The sequence below is a fragment of the Vulpes vulpes genome, chromosome 1 (assembly GCF_048418805.1).
Source record: "Vulpes vulpes isolate BD-2025 chromosome 1, VulVul3, whole genome shotgun sequence".
In the NCBI taxonomy this organism is placed as follows: domain Eukaryota; kingdom Metazoa; phylum Chordata; class Mammalia; order Carnivora; family Canidae; genus Vulpes; species Vulpes vulpes.
The window spans coordinates 196,781,232-196,803,529 of NC_132780.1; the positions used below are offsets into that span (position 1 = coordinate 196,781,232).

Here is a 22,298-nt window from a genome sequence, read left to right on the forward strand (position 1 = left end):
CTCAGGCGACCCTGCAGGTAGGGGGAGAGGCCAGTGGGAGCCTGGGGGAGGGGATGGAGGAGGGGGTAGAGGCCAGTGGGAGCCTGGGGGGGATGGAGGTGGGGGGAGAGGCCAGCGGGAGCCTGGGGGAGGGGATGGAGGTGGGGGGAGAAGCCAGTGGGAGCCTGGGGGAGATGGGGGATGGGGGGGAAGAAGCCAGTGGGAGCCTGGGGGAGGGGATGGAGGTGGGGGAGAGGCCAGTGGGAGCCTGGGGGAGGGGATGGAGGTGGGGGAGAGGCCAGCGGGAGCCTGGGGGAGGGGATGGAGGTGGGGGAGAGGCCAGCGGGAGCCTGGGGGAGGGGATGGAGGTGGGGGAGAGGCCAGCGGGAGCCTGGGGGAGGGGATGGAGGTGGGGGAGAGGCCAGTGGGAGCCTGGGGGGGATGGAGGTGGGGGGAGAGGCCAGCAGGAGCCTGGGGGGGATGGAGGTGGGGGGAGAGGCCAGCAGGAGCCTGGGGGAGGGGATGGAGGTGGGGGGAGAAGCCAGTGGGAGCCTGGGGGAGATGGGGGGTGGGGGGGAAGAAGCCAGTGGGAGCCTGGGGGAGGGGATGGAGGTGGGGGAGAGGCCAGTGGGAGCCTGGGGGAGGGGATGGAGGTGGGGGAGAGGCCAGCGGGAGCCTGGGGGAGGGGATGGAGGTGGGGGAGAGGCCAGTGGGAGCCTGGGGGGGATGGAGGTGGGGGGAGAGGCCAGCAGGAGCCTGGGGGAGGGGATGGAGGTGGGGGGAGAAGCCAGTGGGAGCCTGGGGGAGATGGGGGGTGGGGGGGAAGAAGCCAGCGGGAGCCTGGGGGAGGGGATGGAGGTGGGGGAGAGGCCAGTGGGAGCCTGGGGGAGGGGATGGAGGTGGGGGAGAGGCCAGCGGGAGCCTGGGGGAGGGGATGGAGGTGGGGGAGAGGCCAGCGGGAGCCTGGGGGAGGGGATGGAGGTGGGGGAGAGGCCAGCGGGAGCCTGGGGGAGGGGATGGAGGTGGGGGAGAGGCCAATGGGAGCCTGGGGGGGATGGAGGTGGGGGGAGAGGCCAGCAGGAGCCTGGGGGAGGGGATGGAGGTGGGGGGAGAGGCCAGAGGGAGCCTGGGGGAGGGGATGGAGGTGGGGGGAGAGGCCAGTGGGAGCCTGGGGGAGATGGGGGGTGGGGGGAGAGGCACTGGGAGGTGAGGACCTGGGGCAGGGGGACGGGGCAGCGGTGAGGGCTTGGACACTGCCTGGGGATCCACCACCACAACCACCTCCAGCTCCACAAACCCAGAACCAAACTCCTCCTCTTTCTCTGAAAAATGAGCTCTTCTCTCCGACTCCCTTATTTCTGTCACTGGCGATTCCAGTCTCCTATAACCTGCATCTGGCTATGCGGGAACTGCCCTCGCCTCTCCCTGTCCTCCACAGCGTTCCCGGGTGTGCTCCCCAAGGGCTGTCACCACGTATGAGACACAATGACAAGGGTATGTATTCACCGCCTGCCGTGTTCCGGGCCCTGTGCTGAGACTTGACATTGCCTTTAGCTGTCTTGGCAAAAATTAAAGCACGAAGCAGTTAAAATATATTTCCACTTTGCAGGGAAGCAAATTGAGGTGCAGAGAAGTGAAATAACTTGGCCGAGGCGATGGTTTTATGTGGCTTCAGCGCCGGACCTGTGTGTCCCTCTGCTCACCTGCAGGACGCACCCCCACCCCCACCCCTGCCCCGGGGTGCGTCCTGCTTCCTTAGAGCAGTAGCTCCCAGCAAAATCCCTCTCCCGGACGAGGCATTCACGTAGTTAATGGTGGCGTTACTTAGAGGCTCTGATTGCACAGAATTTAGCAACGAGTTTATGACCGAAGAAGACCTGCTGTGATGGAGGGAGATGTGCGGGTACCAGAGAGCAGCGCCAAGTGATTTCTGGTGGCCTCCAGAAGGCTGGCGGTAGAGGACCACCCTCACCGGCTCTGACCCTGGCGCTGACCTCCTCCCTGACGGGGGCTTCTGCTCACAGTCCAGGGGGGCGGGGGGCAGTAGGGGGAGAGCAACGCAGGGAGGGCTGCTGGACGCGTGTCCAAATTCCAATTCTGTGCCCTGGGGAATGTCACCGCATCTACCCAGGGCCGGGGGATGGTGACAGACGCTTCGGTGCGCCCCTAGCTGGGAAACCCCCAACCGTGAGGAGAAACCACTGCTGCTCAGAGTCCCCAAATACCTGTGTTCGGTGCTTGCTTCTGAACACTGCCCTCACTTCCATAATCAGGATCTCCCCTGGCCGTGGCCTGGGGGTAACATAAAACCCGGCTTGTAAATACTCCCAGGCTCGCGGGCCAGCTGTCTGGAGGAGCCGAGGAGTCCCCAGCAGAACCCTCAGCGTGCAGCGCGTGCCATCTGCAGAGCGCCCCGACAGCTACACGCAGGCCCCTTCTGCCTCCTGCAGAGCCGGGGCGGGCCAGGCCCTGGGGGAGCCGGCCCAGAGCTCGAAGATGCAGCTCTTTCAAGCTCCCTCACACTTGCACATGAGAGGCTCCCCCTTAAAAACACTTCCCCACACAATAAAGGGGAAAAGGGACTTATGACTGTTAGTTTTTGTTTTTGTTTTTTAAATCACTGTCTGGCTGAGCGGCAGTGGGCACCGCTGAAGAGAGCAGAAGCAACGCTGCCGGCCACACCTGGAGACTCCGCTCTTGCCTCTGCCCTTTGACTAGCTGCCTGCCTTTGTGCAAGGTGCTCAACCCGAGTCTCTTTCTCTTTCTCTCGCTTCCCTCCCGACTCTTCACATTTAGGCTCCCGGGCCCGGCCCTCATAGGGTGCCCCGTAGACGCCCCGGCTCCTTCCTCTCCCTCTGCTGCAGGAGACCATTGCTTTTATTCTCCTCGCAGATCCTGGAGCCCCACAGCCTTTGCTTATCCCCGAGTGCGGTTCTCCACCTCATTTCCTTCTCCTTATTTGTCTCTTTCCGGAGTTTGGCATGGACGGGAGGACATTTGCGAAAGGGAAGAGAGAGGGAGTGGGTGGGACGCTCTATTTGGAAGTTAAGCAAAGGAAATACGGTACGAAGGGTATGAGCGGATCCTTCAGAAGTCGTCGGGGGCAGCATCCGGGAACGTGATGGTGGGGGTGCGGAAGCCAGCAGAAGGGTGGTCAGGACAGCCGACCGTGGAGGAGGGTGGGACTGCATGGCCCGGGCCGCGGGTGGCCGCGTGCACGCTGTCCCTCGGGCGCCAGTCACCCAGGGCCACAGCCCGACGACCCCACTCCGTGGACTAACCCTCGAGCCCTGTCCACGGCACCCTTCCCAACATCCTTGGTTTCTGCCCTGCAACTTCTAACTTATGGGTGGTTCAAGGCAAGTATCTGTAGCCACACACTCTGTAGAGTCCAAAGTGTGGGAGAGGGGAGAGGCACACCCTGGACCGCCCCAGCCGGCTCCCGGACTCTACTCACTCCCGCGAGCACGCTGACACGACCGACTGCCGAGACCGACTCCCATCTCGCCCCTTCCTGAACTAAGTATTCATGTCTCCAAACCTTCACCTGCTCCCCGCGCGGCCCCCCGGCTTCTGGGTCTGCGAGTTGGGACCTGACGGGTTTGCTGCAGGGCAAACGGTCTCATTTAGGGCCAGGTCTCAGACCCAGGGACGCTGCAGACCCCTTGACTCAAAAGCACGGCCACATTTCTGTCCGGATGACCAGTGCCAATCACAGCTGCCCGTGTGCCTTTGATAAGGGACACGGCCTGCCATCTGGCCCCGCAGTAGCGCGTGTGTGCATGTGTATGTGCGTGCACACGCGCATGGGCACGCTCGCGGTGTGGGCATTTGGCTCCAGCACAAGAGCTGCCACGTGTTGGGGAAATTCAAACAGCCAAGCTGTCTGACCGACATGAGATTGAGCATTTGGACGGTATCTGCACCAGCCAGGGTCTTCGTTTAAGCGCTTTCCTCCTCGCTTGACGCTGCCGAGAATGAGGAGGGGAGAACTGACACGGAATGAAAGAATTTAAAAGTCCCAGGGTGGCCGTTCTGAAATCCAGCAGGAAGCGCTGCCCTGCCACACATTCCAGTCCCCGCTTCGCCTTGCTCAGGAGGCCTAGGCTTGGTGAAAAACAACAGCCACGCAGCCTCCCCGCTCCCTTCAGACGCCAGCGTTACCTTCTACACGACAGACAGGCCTACGCTCCCCTGCAAACCGCACTCCTAATTCCACACACGTACCTTGCTCACCGCGGTGCGCACATCCGGGAAGGAGGAAAACAGCCCTGGGAATTCCCTCCCTGGCATCGGGTGCTCTAAAAGTAGCCGAAAAGCTCCCTGCCGGAGCGGCTGCAGGCCTGGGGTGTGTTTAATCTAGAATCTGATTTCTACAAATCTTTGGGGGAGGGAGAGCAGGGGGAGATGATTTAGAGGGGTGGGGTGCTCAGCTGACACGGTTATTTACCATCCTTCCTCTAGATCCCTCTTCTGCTCGTCTCCTGGTTCTCAACCCAGCTGGGCTCCTCAGTGGGCTCCTCTGACCGCTGGATTCCCCCCCGGGTTTGGCGGCAAATCTGGAGAAGCCCCAACAGCGGGCTCAGGTACGAAATCGCCCGATCCAAGCCTGGCCTTTCTCTGCAACGTGGCCTCTCATTCTTAGCCCTGGTGCCTGCTCCGTGCCCACTGCCCTTCTGGCCTCAGTGGGTGATGGCTGTCACCCACGAGCTCCGGGACATCACAGCATGCCTTGTTGGTTTCCCTAACCCTGCCCATGCCTTGATAAAGAACTCCTTTATTAAATTCTCCAATGAGCATGTTTCTGTCTCCTGCTGAGACTTGGATGGAACGACAAGCTATGATTTGATGTATCTCTTGGCTTCCCACAGCCCTCTTTCCCCAAAGGCAAAGCGTCCGAGGCTTGGACGCTGTGCGGGGGCCAGCCTGAGCCAGGAAGACCACATCAGCGGACGCTCAGTCACCAGAAGGCAACATGCTGTCCATCCATTGAACCCACTATAGTCTCCCGCCTGTAGAGCTATCGGATCCCTGCCAGAGCAAGAAGAAACACCTCGGCTGGAGGATGCCATTCCAAATATTTTTCTGGAGGAGGGGAAGGGAAGGAGAGAGGAAGGATGGTGCCGCAAGCGACTGTTGTCTCGGATGTGATCACGAGCCATCCCATATAAATGCCCACCTTGTCTTGCTGTGTACTCATTGTCTTCGATCAACCTCGCCAATCCAAAGTCAGCAATCTTGCATATTAGTCCGTTCCCCACTAGGATGTTTGCTGACCGCAGGTCCCTGTGGATGTAATTCATGCGCTCGATGTAAGCCATTCCCGCGGCAACCTGTAGGAACGGAGGAACAGGACGCACGTCACACCACGACTCCACGGGCTCACACGGCCTTACGCCTGAGGCGGGCGTCAGAGGACCACGCAGCCTACCTGTGCTGCCATATCCACGAGGTTTGGTAACTTCAGAGCTCTTCCTTCCCCGTCTTTTAAGAAATCGAGTAAACTTCCTGTGGACAAAACATAAAACCATTTCAATTTACTCTGGAAGATAAAAATGCCTGACAAAGGGCTGCATTTGGTTTTCTTATGATTGAATAGATGATGCCATTGGTGAATAAAAAAGAGATTTATACAAAAAAAAAGGAGGGTAGAAAAAAATTCTTGTTTGAGAGGCAGCGGTTTTATCTTTCGGATTTCACCGCAGACAATGGTGACTTCATTTCTAAGAACAACAAAAGTTTGGGGATGCCTGGGTTGTTCAGTGGTGGAGCATCTGCCTTTGGCTCAGGGTGTGATCCTGGGATCCTGGGATCGAGTCACGCATCAGGTCCCTGCAGGGAGCCTGCTTCTCCCTCTGCCTGTGTCTCTGCCTCTCTCTCTGTGTCTCTCGTGAATAAATAAATAAAATCTTAAAGAAAAAAAAAAGAACAACAAAAGTTTGAAAAAAGCATAACGCGTGGGATATGATTCCCTCTATGTCACAAAGAAGGGCACATGGGGACACGTGGGGATACGTGGGGAGTTGCACCACTTTGCTTCATCCCCCAGCAGTCCCCACTGACATGGGGAAGACGCTGCCCGGCCAAGTGGTTCCCGAAGTCTGGTCCTGGGACCAGCAGGGATTGCATCCCTCAGGGAATCTGTTAGGAAGCTCTCAGGTTGTGCGCCAGAATCAGAATCAGAAACTCAGGAGGCGGGGCCTGGAAACCTGCAGTGTGAGAGGCCCCCTGGGTGATCTTGATACATAGCAAAGTTTGAGAAGCACTGGCCTAGCTTATTTACAGATTTTTAAATCAAGGAAAGAATATCTGAGGAATATAGAGTGGGGCAGGTAGCTCCCCTCGTTGGATCATGGCCAGCCAGGCCTTCTGGATATCTGACGCCTCAGAGCCACCGTGACAGCACGGCCTAAGTTGCTTAGGACCAACACCAGGGCTAGAACAATCATGCGCAGAGGCCGGAGGCTTGCGATGGTCACTGGTGATTGCTTGCATGCTTTAATCACAAAGTTATTGACCAAATAACCCTGGAGACAAAAGACAAGCAATCTGCCAGGAAAAAACATTTTTTTTCCGAATATATTTAAAAACAAAGTACATGGAAAGGAAAAAATTACACTGGGGTCCTCTGTTGTATGATGCATTCATTGCCTTTTAAGGTTGTTTCTTGTTTGGTTCGTCTATTTTTCCGAAACAAAGTGATCTTTGGCCTTATCCCTGGCAATACTGCTTTTGATTAGAAAGACAGAGAGAGAATGAGAATAAAATGCGCTCTCTAGGCCGCTTGCGTGCTGCAGTTGATTGAACGCCCGGCTCTTGGTTTCGGCTCAGGTCATGATCTCCGGGTCGTGAGATCGAGCCCTGCATCAGGCTCTGCACTCAGCAGGGAGTCTGCTTGAGACTCTCTCTCCTTCTCCTTCTGCCCCTCCCGGTTGTATTCTCTTTCTAATAGATAAATAAATAAATCTTAAAAAAAATGTGCTCTGTAAAAGCATGTCTTTCTTCATCTGATATTTAAGAGAGTTGGAAAAGCAAAGGTGCTGAGAAGATGGAGACAAAATGAACCCAGAGACCTGTGTCTGATATGAACCGTTCAGCCCTGAAAAAGGAAATTTAGCACAAGGCATGCCATCCGAAATGACAGCAAATGATCACAGCCCTCGCCACCACCCTTGACATTAAAAATGAACGCTTTCGTTATGGAGAGGAGCTGAGACTCCTGACGTGTGCAGCGTGTAAAAGGTGCTGTGTTTCATAAGGACCTAGGGGTGGGAGCACACTCAAGGTCATGGTCTGTTTTAAAACTGTTTTCATTAATGAGCAGACAATTTGTGCTTCCTGACGGGAATGCTTGACTCATGCAGAAAGCAGGGAAAAAAGCAAGCAGGCACCTCCATTTCCCTCCCCAAAACAACCCCTGTGGGTCAACTGTGAGAGGGATCCCAACCTTTATTCATGTACTCGGTGACAATGTAGATTGGCTCCTCGGACACCACCGCGTAGAGCTGGACCAACTTGTCGTGTTTCAACTTCTTCATGATCTGTGCCTCCTCCAGGAAGGACTCAGGGGACATTGTGCCTGGTTTAAGAGTCTTTATGGCTACTTTTGTGTTTCCATTCCAGGTACCTGCACACATCCCACAATACTGAGTCAAATCAAAGCTCCTCTTTTGAAGGAAACAACAACAAAAAAGCTTTTCAATCAATAGCTCCTTACATAAAGTTAAACTTAAAAACTTAATCTCCTTTTTTTTTTTTTGTTGAATGAGGACAATCAAATGTAAGGACTCTGTCAAGTATTTTCAACAGGAAAAATGCGTTTACCTATGGCCGTATTACTTTTTTCTGATTTCGATATTATGCGACTTTCCTTTTCTGGGGCTCACTCATGTGATTACAAATTGTTACCAAAAGCTCTGGACACTTCTTTACAAGGATGAAAGCCCAAAGGTCATTAGAACAGGCCTGGCCATCCCATAGCTATCCCTTCGGCAGTAGAGTGAGCATGGAAGAAGACATTTTATGAAGAGTGCCATTAAAAAAAAACACATGGCAACACACTGAGGATGTCTGGAAATTTCCTCTAGACTTTCAACTGTCTGCAGTGGATGGGCTACTTGACCGAGTCCTTGAACAGTTGATATATAGGTAAGATTACAAGTATGCTATTGAGCTTTGGCAAGAAGCTCACAGCCTACTTGCCCCATACTTCAACCAGGTAAGGAAAGTTCCTCATGTTAACTGATGGTCAGCCACAAGAACAATAGCTTCTATCAGTTAGAGTGAAAAAATTAAACAGCAGCTAAGAGGGAACAGAAGTATTTAGGCATAACATGTTAAAATCAAGTAGATACAGAGACAGGCCTGGTTTATGATCACGGGTTGCCTCATCTATAAAATATAGGAACGGAACTGGATTATCTTTTGAATCTCTTTCAGCTCCAGAATTTTTTTTTTTTTTTAAAATCTAGGTTCAGTGTGTATTCCATTATTAGTCTTATAATAACTATGAGTTAAAACTCTAAGGGAGGGGCACCTGGGTGGCTCAGTGGTTAAGCATCTGCCTTTGGCTCTGGTCCTGGGATCGAGTCCCGGATCAGGCTCCCCACAGGGAGCCTGTTTCTCCCTGTGCCTTTCTCTCTGTGTCTCTCATGAATAAATAAATAAAATCTTTAAAAAAATCTGCCGAGTTAGATTATGCCTTTACTATTTGTAAAGAAAACTGGTTTAAATGAAGATTAATTTTTATTTTTATTTTTTTATTTTTTTTTAAAAGATTTATTTATTTATTCATTCAGAGAGAGCGAGAGAGAGGCAGAGACACAGGCAGAGGGAGAAGCAGGCTCCATGCAGGAAGCCCGACGTGGGACTCGATCCCGGGTCTCCAAGATCACACCCCGGGCTGCAGGCAGCACTAAACCACTGGGCCACCAGGGCTACCCAAGATTAATTTTTATATTTAACATAACTGATTTTAGAATTAAAAAATTCTGTAACCTTTGGGTACTCTGTTCAAGGCATGATTCATATAATGACGACATGCAACCTAGAAAAATCTGAGTTAGGAAAGAGCAGTGGCTTACAGAAGAGTTCATTCAAATTATAAAATATCTGACTGCTACATGTAAGTGGAAAAGGTAACAATCTGTAAGTGGTCTTTGCTATTTGAGCACTGTCAGCATCCCAAAATTTTAAATAGAGATTTTCTTCTCTGGTAACAACCCAATTAGTCTCACTGGCATTCCACCATAACGTGGTATTTTATGTTCAGTAGGAAACAAATTCGTAATAGTATGGCATAATGACTTCAAGTTGATAATTATGCATTTTGAAAATAAATCTTCGTGGAATGTCCAATTCTTCCTGACTGCATAAATGAATTAAAATCTTGGCACCCGCAACTTCAGTTATAAATTGAGCGGATGAAGGAGAGGAAGGCCATATACAGATATTCATATATACTTATTATATAGTAGCTTATACACACATATATGTGCATGTCTGCGTGTCTGTCTCTAACCTTACTGCTCTATCTACAGCTATGTAATACTTATTCTGTTACAAGAGCTTTCCCTGTGCTAAATCTTTTAATGTTGACCACCCCTAAACACTTAGAGCTACATATAGCAACAAGTACCTATCTTTATTGTTTTTAATTGAACCTAAGAAAGGAAGAAGGCGGATTCCATAAGCACCAACATCTGTCTCACTGACGGAGAGATGTGTTTGGGTGGGGCCAAATTCAAGGATTTTCTCTAAGCCAAGCTGCCATGGACCAAAGGCTGTTATAAAAGAAGTGGGACGGGCCCAGGGCAGTCAGCCTCATCAATGACACGACAACCAAATTAAGAGAGGTCTGAGTGGTCTACTGAGCATCCACCATGTGCAGGGGTTCTGAGTATATTGTCCATGTCATCCTCAATCCCGTGAAGTAGATATCATTCCAATTTTACAGATGAGGGAACTAAGGCTCAAAGACATTAACTTAGCCCCTTGCCCATGGTTAATCAGCTAGGAAAGGTTCAAATGCAGGCCCACTGAGCCAAAAAAAAAAAAAAAAAAAAAAGCTCACGGTCTTTCCCTATAGTAACCCGTCCATCGTATCTTACCTTCTCAGGTCTTAGGAAGAGGAAACAACGGATTCTTACTGTATTGGTTTCCCGTTCTGTGCACACCTGCCTTCGTTAGCCATGTGACGGAGGATAGAGGAGTACAGTGAAGTATCGCTGTACTTTCAAAATCTGGACGTCCTGTGCCGGACCGGCTACCCAGGTTAAATGTCTTGGTCCCAAAATCTGTGTGTGTGTGTGTGTGTGTGTGTGTGTGTGTTTGTCCCAAACTGTCTTTAATTGGCTCTGAGGTGCAGCCAAAATGCAATGCGCCCTCTGCCTTACCAAGCCACACTTCAGCGAAACACCCCTGACCCAGCTTCTTCTCCAGAAACAACGAATCACGTGCAACTTCCCAAGCATCTTTAGCCAATCCAGAAGTTTGTGGGGTACAACTCGATGCAATCACAGTTAAGTTAAAGCACAAACCATCAGCTTTGTCTACAGGAAAGGGAATTAATAAAGAAAACACAGTCCTTATAATCCATAATCATGCATGCACTAGGGAAGATGGAAGGTGACTTGCCCCTTAGGGCGACACTGAGTTCATTGGGCAAATGTTTGCACTTGAAAATGAAGGGCTGGAACATTCCTCCTACTATCTTCTGGCTTATGAATTGAGACTCATATGATAGCATAATTTGAGCCATCTGCCAATCATGACCGCTACTTCTCTTTTGGAAATTCTGGAATTCTGAAATCAAAATCAAATGTATAATCCCCCACTATTAGTAATTTAAACCTTCTTCCTTCCGGGTCACAAAGTCTTTATTTTCACCTTCCATCTTTGATGTTTGGGACTTCCCAAACGAGAGAGCTACTAATAGAATAATTGAGTCTCAGCATACCCATCCATACTTCCCCAAACTGCCCATTTCCCAGTCTCTTGATCAACTGCAGGGATTCTCGAGGGATTTCCCAGACATCTTTGGTTTTGACAGACAGATCGGTAAGCCTTGGCATCCCTTTATGACAGGGAACAACTAGGCGGCAGCAGAGACCTGCGGCTCTCTCTGATGGAGTGGAGACAGCAGCAGGAGAGGGAGAGAAAAGCAGAACATGTGAAACGACACTTAACAGTTGCACAAACCCAGCGAGCGCACAGCATTGCTCAAAACAGGGCTACGTCGGCGAGAACTGCACATATCTTGGAAGATTAGACACCACACGTTGAAACATGTTCATTGGAGGTAGAACAGGAAAGACATTTTAAACATGGACCGCTCCATGCCTCCAGGTAGTATATAGGCTACACACATACACAGGTACAGGTACGGCTGTTTTGGTTTCTATACTCGCTAACGAAGAAAAATGTTTTCCGTCCGAGATGCTAATGACATGTCTCTGGAGCCCTGGAGATCTCTCCAGTGACTTCAGAAGGTACCTTTGGAAGACAGAACATCAGCATGACTATCCTCTCCCTTTCTAATATCAAGGGTTCAGGGACTTTCTTTGGTTTGAACATATTTAAAATTGTGACTTTAATTCAGGATTTTTCCATAGAATATTAGACTGTTATAAGCCAGGAAGACTGAAGATTATACCTGGCCGGGGAAAAAAGAGGTCACATTTCTCTAGGGATTTCTTTGGCATTTTAACTGACTCTATTCTAGCCGTCAGATACTCTTGCTTCTTTGATATTTCCCATTAAAAAAAAATCTTTATAACCGTCTCCAATGCATAATTTAGAAATCTGGTTTCAAAGCAGAAAGAAAGGAAACTGAAATCTGTAGAAACTCAAGGCTGAGAAAGAATCCTATTTCCTATGAAAAAAGACAAAGGAAACAAGTTATCACTTATGGGCTATTTGGATTTTTTTCCCCTTCTCTCTTTTCTTTCTTTTTCTCTTCGTTTTCTTTTCTTTCTTTCTTTCTTTCTTTCTTTCTTTCTTTCTTTCTTTCTTTCTTTCTTTCTTTCTTTCTTCTTTCTTTCCTTCCTTCCTTCCTTCCTTCCTTCCTTCCTTCCTTCCTTCCTTCTTTCTTTTTAAAGAATATACCTTTCAGAATATATCAGTGGTGAGGGGAAATTGCCTAAATGTCAGGTTAAATGTCTGCCAGGTAAGAAAAAGTAACAAAGAATAAAGGATCGGAGCAGTGACAAAAGCCGTAGAGCGCCTGGTGTGTGCAATGGACAGCGTCCCGCCCGCCACGTCCCACCAGCGGCCCCTCGGATCCAGGGAAATCCTGTGGAGGGTGGTTGTCTTTTCTCCAGGAACCAGCCTTAAGTTACTTTTTATTCCTTTATGGTAGAACCAGGTTCTGAGATGTTTAGGCAGGAAATTATTTATGTGTCAATATTTCAGAGGCACTTTATTGCATGGGAGAGAGAAAGAGGGAAGAGGCAAAGCCAATATAAAAACAAATCTAACTTGAGATGGAATTTTTTTTTCTGAGATTAAAAAACGTCTATTGCTCTTCATATCCTTTCTCTCCTCCAGCTTTACGATGTTATTAACGTGCCCTTTCCAACACAATATTTTCAAATGATCCAAACCCTGGGGATCCTGCTGATGTTTGGCTGTAATGAAATATATCTCGGCATTTGAAAAATCCTTACATGTGCGGGCACTTTGAGTATGTCGCTTAAGCTCAGGGAGATATTCTGCTTCATTTCTCCCAAATATTTCATTAGAATCCCTATAAACTAAACCTATCCAATGCCCTAAACAACGATTACTCCAGGTCCTGTTAATTTTTCACTTTTTCATTAGTGCCCAGGATGAATCGATAGGTATTTCTTATTGCCACTTTCAAAAGATTGCTTTTTTTCGGTGCTAAAAAATTATACACAATTTTTTTTAAAAAAATGAATGTGCACAGAGCCATAGTTGAGGTCAAGCCATGTACTATTTTGGGGTTTTGTTACTGTCCTGAAGAACAGTATATAACGTGTATATATATATATATGTATGCATATATTATGTGTGTACACATAATACACACACACATATACAGATCAAGAAAAAACTACAGGGTTCAATGGGACATAGATCTGTATATGCATGTGCATCTATGTAAAACTCCACCTGTGTGTATATGTTATATGGTGCGATAGCCTTGCTAATCTTAGAAAGTAATCGTTTTGACACTTGTATATAAGACCATATTCTTTACTATAATGTGCGGACTGTACACCTAAATACCTCATAAACATATATTTTTAGGAACAACACACTAACAGTGACCTCTGGGTGTTAGGACAGCGACTGATCTAGTTACTGTTTGTAAGCTGAATTTAATACAATAGCTGTAACAGATCTAGGAGCTGTGGGCCGCACAGTCTACATCTAGTTAGGAAACAGCCATAGTGGTGGAGGAGTGGAATGTGATAAATGGACTGCAAAATGCATCCGGTCATGGGAATGAAAAGCATGTGCAGCCAGTCCCGTGAGTGCTGAGTGTGAACTGGGGACCCTCGACAGGAGCACCCCCCCCACCCCTCACCGTGAGTTCCCTCCCAGACACTGTTCCCTCTCCTGTCACGGTTTCTGATTACAGACTCCAGGGGAACAGGTTTACAATTTAACCTATTGCTTCGTATTTGGGAACTAGAATGTTATAGAATCTTTTGACAAATGCGTGGAACTAATAACAACCATGGTAAAAAGACATCAACAGAGCCTATTCAGCTAAGCCCCACCTTGCCTGGCTGCAAAGAAAACTATGCCACTGCTGACCTTGCTCATGCTTGTACCTCCTCCCCGCCCCGACCTCCCTAGGAGCCTCCCCGTTCCCTCCAGTGTCCCGGTGGTGAGTAGCTAGTCAGAGTCAGGGTTACCTGAGTAATGTTGTACAAGCTGCTGAAGTGTTTCAAACTGGGCCCGGGTGGTAATATAGTATCCACCATTGTCAAGTTTGCGAATTTTATAATGTTTGACATGGTCTCCTTTCATATCATCCCAATCTCGGATCGACAGTGAATAGGCACCTGGTAAATATGCAAAGCATTAGCAGCTCCAATAATTTTGAACGCTCATTTGTTTTTTGGGTCTCACTTACCTGACTATTCTGATTAACCAATATGAAGAGGACACACACATGTATGTGTGCATGCACACACACTCTTCCACTCAGTAACAGAAGAAGAAAACACCTCTTTCTTGCCAATGCCAGAAGTTATTAGCAATTAAGTCATTTTATCCTTGAGAATGAAAGCGTCCTGCATTTCTTCCTACAACACCCTCTTCAGTACCCTAGTGTTGCCTAATATGGTATTAGACCCAACTCCCCTGGGGGCGGATGAAGAGAAACACAGACACGCAGGCAGGCTGGGGTCGCTCTCCTCATCTTCCTTACTCCTGGAGTGCTGCAGAGGCAGTGGCCACGTGTGTTTGAAGAAGGGTAAGGACCGTTTCTCTAGAAGGGAGCCTTCAGATACCACTTCACTGTCTCAGGAGCACATAACCATGGCTAGTAGATCAAGCTAGAAGGCTACTGCTCCTCCTTTCCCTTGGCCCAGCTCCCTTTTGTGGGCTCTGATGTGTGGGTGGTTAAATAATGAAAGGCCAGTGGTTGGAGGAAGAGCAGTCCTCAGATTTGAAAAAACAAAAGGAATGCAAAAATAACCTGTACGATTGGTGCCTGAGGAACTACAAGCTGTAGAAATCAGTAACTCTAAAGAACTGCCGTGAATTCTATCATCTTGCATGTCTGCAGGAGTGAAGCTGCCCAGCCCCTGTTTCGGGAGAAAGGGCTTGATTCTGAGCCTCTACGGTCCTTTTGGAGCTGTCTGTGGTTCTAGAGCCTGGGGGTGGGGGGGAAACTGAAAATAGGACTCTGCTCACAAGGCGGGGAGGATATGTGCCATTTAAAAATCCTTGTACATTAGAGAGAAGCCTTTTCATCTGCTCTGACTAATCCACAGATTTGAATGACAACCAAGTTCTTCAACTCCTTATCTTACCTTTGGTGGTTTCACTTTCACGGATAAGAAAGGTACCTCTCGGGTTTCCAAAGGACAAAAGCTGTCGCTCAGCATCTTTTCGGCCAAGTTTTCCAAAGTACCACCTTTAAATGAGATCAAGGGAAGGAAACATTTTGTAAGGGATCATTTACAAAACTGCAGCAGTGATCCTCCTCACCTCCGATCGCATCCCTAGCCTTTCCCCGCCCACGTTTTCCTAGCCTCATCTAGTTCCCTTTCAGTCTGCTCCCAATTCCATCCCTAATCCATCTTTTTCAGTCTTTGAAGAAAATAAATCAGATTGGAATCGTGGGCGATTTTCCTTCTCTTCCAGAGGTGACAAGAACTGGTTTGTGTTAACACTGCCACCTGCATTCACAAGAAGAGAAATCTAAAACCTTGTTTTGAAATGGCAAGTGCAGGAGACCCTTTCCGTGCATGTCTATAAGACCCTGGATTTCTGAGCATAATTACAACACCTGGGAAATAACGAAACGCAGCCTTGGTCTAAGTAAAGATCATTAATCAAGCATTGAAAAAAAAAAGTCAGGATGGATAAAGAACAGAGACGTGATATTTTCAGTAACTTCGTACCTACAGTGATTTTGAAAAAAAAAAAAAAAAAAAAGCTGTCAAGACTACCCCTAATTTGAGATGACTGCTGCCTTCAGATGCTTGCTTTCATGCTCTTCCTGGCCAGCAGGTGTGAGGACTCATGTAAATGGAAGATCTGCCCAGCAGATGGGTGGGGATCTGCGCATGTGTGCTCTGGCTCAGCTGCAGGGACAGGTCACTAGGCAGTCAACGAGCACGGCCTCACAAACGACTGGCTGTTGCAGCCGTTTCCTATCCTCCCCGTGACAACACCCTGGTGCCGTGTGAGAAGGCGTCGCGTCAAGTCACCTCACAATCTCTGCTGTTTATCTTTTATCTTCCCTTCCGCTCTCTAGCCCTAACCATGGCTTGGCAATCAGCTAACGTTTCCGCAACTAGCTGCTGAGGGAGCAGCAGCAGGTGCCGTGGGAATCCACGACAGAATTCAGGAGAACCCCGTCGGAATCTGTGCATAGACACAATTTTAGAATATTCAACTGTGAGAGGATCCAGTTTCTAAAATGAAATTTTAATTCACTATACTTGAACATAGCTATTATGTGTTCACTGTCAAATTCTTTTGTGAATGAAGGAGCCTCGCTGAAGATAAGAAAAGACACACTCCAAGCGAGCTCCTCGGTGACTTTTAAAGGCACCAGACTGTGCAACAATCCTAACTTAGCGCTAGACGGTATAAAGAGAATCACAACAATTATTTACGAGAAATGACTTTCTGGGTTTGCATCGGTTGCCGGATGAAAACGCAGTATAAATGCAAATGGTGGTGAAAAGAGAACAGTTGGAACAATGGGCTGAACCAAGACAATAGCATTTTAAGATAATGGTAATTAATTGCCTATGTAAAGCCATAGGCGTTATCTTCTTAAGATGCTAATTTATTCTTTAAGAACGACGTATTTTAAAAACTGACCATTACAAATATAGCTTAAATATATAGTCGGTAGGTTCTCAGTTAAATCAAAGTAATGCCACCTTTTAGTGGTACCTTTTATTCTGAAAGAACGCACAGATGTTGGCAAATCTGCCCCCCAAAATAAAAATTCAACACAAATTCCTTTATTCTCTGATGATAAAACACACTCCCTAGGAGAAAAAAAAGAGTGCAGAACCACTGAGTATTTGAGAGTGGAAAACAAAACCGATCTCCTTAGAGCAAATATAAAGGAATTAAAGGCAAGACAGTGATCCCGTTGGGAATTTGGTTGGGGTGCGCCGTCCAATCCTCCCCGTCCTGCTTAAACAAATCCAGGGCAAAATGCCATATTAGAGCCAAAGGATGGAGGGCTTCGTGGCTGACTCTCCTTGCCCCCCTTACTGGTCAGGCAAGGCCACCAGAAGAGGCAGATGTCCAGGGTGTCAGGGAGGAGGACAGGTCCCCGGATCTGGGAGTCATGGGCCAGTTTTCTTTCCCTCAGTTCAGAAATGAGGGTTGCCACACGAGCCACTCTCATTAGTTCTCCCTTTTGGAAGCGACCGTGACTCTGCACAGGCCAGGAGAAGGAACGATGGTGGTCCCCTCTAGAATGCCCTCAGCCTGCCAACCATCTTCCCAAACCGGTACCAGTGAAGTCCTTGGTCTGACAGTTAACTGCGAGTCACGATTTACCATCACAGAAACCAACCAAGATGGCAACTCAAAGGAGAGGAGCATTTGAAATGCATCATCAGGGGATCCCTGGGTGGCTCAGCGGTTTGGCGCCTGCCTTTGGCCCAGGGCGTGATCCTGGAGACCCGGGATTGAGTCCCACGTCAGGCTCCTGGCATGGAGCCTGCTTCTCCCTCCTCCTTTGTCTCTGCCTCTCTCTCTCTCTCTCTCTATCATAAATAAATAAACAAATCTTTTTTTAAAAAAAATAAATGCATGCTCAGAGGATTCCCCAAGCTGTGGAACACGCCATAGGTGAGATATTTGTACCTGGGGCACGGAAGGTATGTCTTCAGTACCCCCTTAATATTTCCCATTACTCTAAGAAAGAACTCAATCTGATCTTTGATCATTGTTTGCCTCCTTCATCACCCCCTTCCCTGTCCCCCTTGCCTTTCTCTTTCCCTCCCCACTCCCATTCTTTCTCCCTTCCTCTCTCTCTCTCTCTCTTTTTTTTTCCATTGGACTATATTATAGGCTTAGAGCCTTGGGTTTGCAGTAATAATATATGCTCTGGCCAGAATTGCATCACATTTTCCCGATTACTTTGTATCTGTGGCAAATACTATTGGGTTTTCAATAGACTTGGGAAGTAATGCTCCCTTTCAAAATGAGTATGCTTTCAAGAAGCAGGCACATGTGAAAAAAGATATTACGTCAATAATAGTACAAGTACCCCACAGACAGGGCACAGGCCGCAGCACAACGCCTGGGAAACCATGGCATCACCATACTCTCTCAACCCTGAAGTCGCTCTAGAGAACTTCTTCTCCCTGCAACCTGCACAAAGTTAATGGCATTTCACTGTGACAGCTAAGTTTTAAAAGCAAATAGTTGAGTGAAAACAACAAAAACAAAACATACTCTTCTGCCTGGATTGAGTCGACTGGAGCCACGTAATTGCTGGGAATGTAACCAGTCTCTCCGGTTGTCAAGGAGCGGGCTTCCCACCAATCTCCTTCCCTGCAGAGAACAAGGAGAAAAGGAAGTGAGTGTGCAGACCATTTTAATGTCAACGCCGTTAGGGTATCCAAGACTATCTCCCAGTCATCTCATTGGCTGATTTCTGCAAAGTCCAACACAGCCCTCTGCGAGGGTCACACGGCTACCATCAACGTCAGCTGTGACTCGAATCCAGGGCTTGTCTCTCATCTCTTATTTTACTTGCAAATTAGGAATGTAGGACCCTGGCCACGAGGGGGTTCTCCTGGGGGTGGACGGGCATTGTGCTCGGTAAGGGTCCCCAGCTTGGACAGAGGGGAAGGGTACTCGGCCTCAGGCTACGTTAGAAAAACCCTGTAACGAGGAACCAACTGGTAGTTATGGGAGGTGCGGGATGTGTTATCGTGGTAGACGTCCACGACACGTGCACGGGTCAACCAGCCACACTGTCCACACCGCACAACCCGTCACACCGTACAGGACCCATCGCAAGGTACACAGTGTTGTGTGTCAGTGACATCTCAGCAAAGCTGGAGGAAAGGCAGAGCATGCCCGGACTCTGCTAATTTAGCTCACAGTCCCGACGCGGTCTCACATCCTGCGGCAACCGCATCCTCTGGTACTGCTGGGGAGATGCACGCCGGTCGCTGGCTCTAGTGCTGTTTTGCTCGCCACGGAACGGACGTATGAGAAAAGAAGAGAACAGGGCAGCTGCAGACGGTCTGAGAGGGGAAGCCTGTTAGGAGGCCCGGGACCGGATGAGAGCTCACCCCGGGCCTGCCGTGCTTGCCGTCTAGACAGTGGGTCGAATCCTTACAAGCACAGTACAGCTGGGCCGTGCTCAGAAGTGTGCAGCCTGCGGTTCGTGCCTCGGCCGCCGACGGCGCTGACCTGAGTCTGCTGGGCCGGAGGGGCAGGGTGGGGAGCTGCGTGCGTGCGGGCGCACGGGGAGAACAGACAGTGGCCAGGCCGGAGGCGGAGTCTCAGCACCGCGGGACACCCGCGTTCCAGGAGGCGGCCTGTCTCAGCCTGCGGGTGGGGGGCAGAGGCCGCGCTGCAGGCCTGTAGCACCCGTCGGCTCAGGTTGGCGGTGAGAGGTCACGTGTTTAGGCTCAGGGGCACGGATGTGTGACGGAGAGCGCGGGCGGGGCGTGTGCCCCCTCCACACAGCGACGCGGGGCTGCGGCCCTGCCAGTGCGACACCCACAGAACCTGCACCCGCCCGGGGAGGCCAGCGCCCTTCAGCACCCCGGGCCTGCCCGACTGCTCTCCAGCAGGGGCCCGGCGCCGTCTCGCCTTCCTTTTTTGGTCCATGGAGGCAGCAAGAGAAATCTTTAGCCTTTTTTTTTTTTTTAAATCATTTTGTGGCTGGACTCTGTGTCAAAACCCTCAGCCAGGGAAGAAAGTGTGTTGGCTTCTGGCCCTGGTCAAGATCTCCCTCAGACTGACAGCATTGGGCAGAGAATGACCAGCCTCTGTAGGATCGGAAGCCTTACTCCAGAGCCCCGTTCTGCAGACTGATTCTGCGTGACGTGGCTGATGAGCAGCGACTCTAGATAGAATTTAATAAAGCAACAGACAAATGATGACAAGCCCACACGTATTCTGGGTGTGGTTTTGGGGGGAGTGCTCGGTGGCACCGGTGGCACAGAACAGCTCATGAGAAAATGGGGTGCTGGGAAGGCTTTTAAAGACTCTCATGTCTGGTTGTTTGTTTGTATGTTTTTAAAGATTTTATTTATTTATTCATGACAGACATAGGGAGAGAGAGGCAGAGGCACAGGCAGAGGGAGAAGCAGGCTCCATGCTGGGAGCCCGACGCAGGACTCGATCCCGGGTCTCCAGGATCGCACCCTGGGCCAAAGGCAGGCGCCAAACCACTGAGCCACCCAGGGATCCCCTGGTTGTTAGTTTTTTAATTAACTTATTTATTTTAAGAGGGGAGAGGCAGAGGGGGAAGGAGAGAGCAAATCTGAAGCAGACTCTGAGATACAAGACTCCGAGGTCACATGACCTGAGCCGAAACCAAAAGTCAGACGCTTAACCTACTGTGCTACCCAGGTGCCCTAAAAGCTTACGTTTTAATTCACTTTTCGGTCTTTCCCTTTTTGACCCTGTTTAACAAATTTAAACAGATACATCCACCAAAACAGGGAGATAACTTCTCACACCTAGGAAGCCCTTTGTTAATCAATCTTAAATTTAGTTTACGTCCAGATCTGTCTTATGAAATGACTGGTACGTACCAAAGGATATGTGTGCGTATGAACACCTGTGGACCCACACCCGACCGAAGAGCTGCGTCTTCACTGATCATGTCTGTGAAGTCTACTCCATGCTGTTCCCCTATTGCATTCCTCTGCCTTTTGGGGCTCACATCACGAAATTCAAACTGGTTCATGTTTGAACAGTTTGTATTGGTTTATTTCTGTGTCCTCCAAAAGAAATACGTGCCCTTGTTCAGTACATCACCTAGGAACACATGTGGAAGTTGTTTTTTTTTTCCTTTGGGACACATGCTAAGAAACAGTTTTGGAGGCTTTAAAATGGTGACATGTTTACTGCTCCGAAATTCCACTAGATGGAGACATTTCATCATTAAAAAGAATAACAATACCCACCACCTCTCCACCCTCTCCTTTCTCTCGCCCTTACTCTACCTCCCAAACCCCACACCCAGGAAATGCTCCAGAATAGCAAAAAATCAAGAGCTTTCAGCAGAAGCTTATCTTTTATTGCAACCTTCATCAAGTGAGTTCTAATCGACTTAAATGAAGAGGAAGAAAGTCTAATATCAGAGTTGGGGAACATGGAAATGTCATCTGAGGCAGGAAGCCAATACATTTTTTGGGGCAGGGACAAGCCCAAGTCTGATTCAGATGATCTGGGATTAATCAAGTAAGGTCGACCCTTGGGACGCCTGGGTGGCTCAGCAGTTGGGCGCCTGCCATTGGCTCAGGTCATGATCCCAGGATCCGGGATCGAGTCCCACGTCGGGCTCCCTGCATGGAGCCTGCTTCTCCCTCTGCCTGTGTCTCTGCCTCTCTCTCATGAATAAATAAATAAATCTTAAAAAAAAAAAAGTAAGGTCGACCCTTGAACCACATGGGTTTGAACTACACAGGTCCTCCTGCATGCAGATCTTTTCCAATAAAACCAGTAAACGTGCTCTCTTCTTAGGATTTTCTTAATAACATTTCCTTTACTCTCATTTTATTCTTAAGAACATTGTATATAATACAGATAACATAGAAAATGTATGTTAACGGACTGTTAACAGTCCTTACCTGTTATTAGTAAGGCTTCCAGTCAGTACTAGAAGAGTATAAGTTAAGTTTTTGGGGGTGTTAGGTTAGATGCAGTTTTTTGACAGCATGTGGAGAGTGGCGGGAGCTGGCGTCCCTAGCCCTCCCCCATTGTTCGAGGGTCAACTATAATTTCCCATTTCAAACCCAGCATTCATGTCTCATTTTGGTGTTGGCACCTAGATAGTTTAGCACAGATTAGAATCCAACTATCAGCTCATCCTAAAGTCATGTATCAGGAATTCATGATTTTTCTCTTAAGTGACTCCATTAATCTCACAAGGGTTTTCAGTTACTTATGAGAAAGATAAAATTCTTTTTATTTTTTGAGGCCATCTAGGGTCACTTTTTCCATCAAAAGAGATATAAAGTGACAAGGCAACAATGTATTATATAGTAAGCCTCACAGGTTGTGCCCAGAAAGGCTGGTAGACTTGAAATATTAAAAATAAATAAGTAAATAAGTAAGTAAGTAAATAAATAAATAAAAGCAACCCCCCCCAAAAAAAAACAAAACCCCAAACCTTTGAGCAAATGAATAAATCCTCTTTTTAATACATTAGAGGCCAACTCACCCATAGATAAATGATACTTTTTATAAATCATTCACCTTGATTCAGGAAAACAGAATCTGGACTATGGTACTTTCTACTTCTTGAATTATTGTAATGAACGTTTTTAAAACTGCACTTAAAAAAAAAAAACACCTGTTCTTACAGTTCAGATTATTTCAAGAATTTAGAGTTGGTGAGATTTTTCTTTAACTGTTATCTTGCTTTGATTAAAATATGTGATTTAAGG

General features: G+C 48.5%; 1 protein-coding gene across 3 annotated transcripts in view; it reads right to left on the reverse strand.

The window, feature by feature from the left end:
- FYN (FYN proto-oncogene, Src family tyrosine kinase) overlaps positions 1-22,298 on the reverse strand; it is a 211,425-nt gene that overhangs the window by 27,430 nt on the left and 161,697 nt on the right. For 2 of the 3 annotated variants that reach the window (XM_072739137.1, XM_072739147.1), the window contains 7 exons: positions 18,115-18,213; positions 14,991-15,094; positions 13,866-14,015; positions 10,937-11,101; positions 7,427-7,606; positions 5,411-5,487; positions 5,159-5,312 (listed from right to left, as the gene is read on the reverse strand). In XM_072739137.1, the coding sequence (XP_072595238.1) occupies positions 5,159-5,312; positions 5,411-5,487; positions 7,427-7,606; positions 10,937-11,101; positions 13,866-14,015; positions 14,991-15,094; positions 18,115-18,213 (929 nt within the window). Of the gene's footprint in view, positions 1-5,158; positions 5,313-5,410; positions 5,488-7,426; positions 7,607-10,373; positions 10,530-10,936; positions 11,102-13,865; positions 14,016-14,990; positions 15,095-18,114; positions 18,214-22,298 lie in introns of all 3 variants that reach the window. The other variant, XM_072739156.1, reaches the window with a different exon arrangement.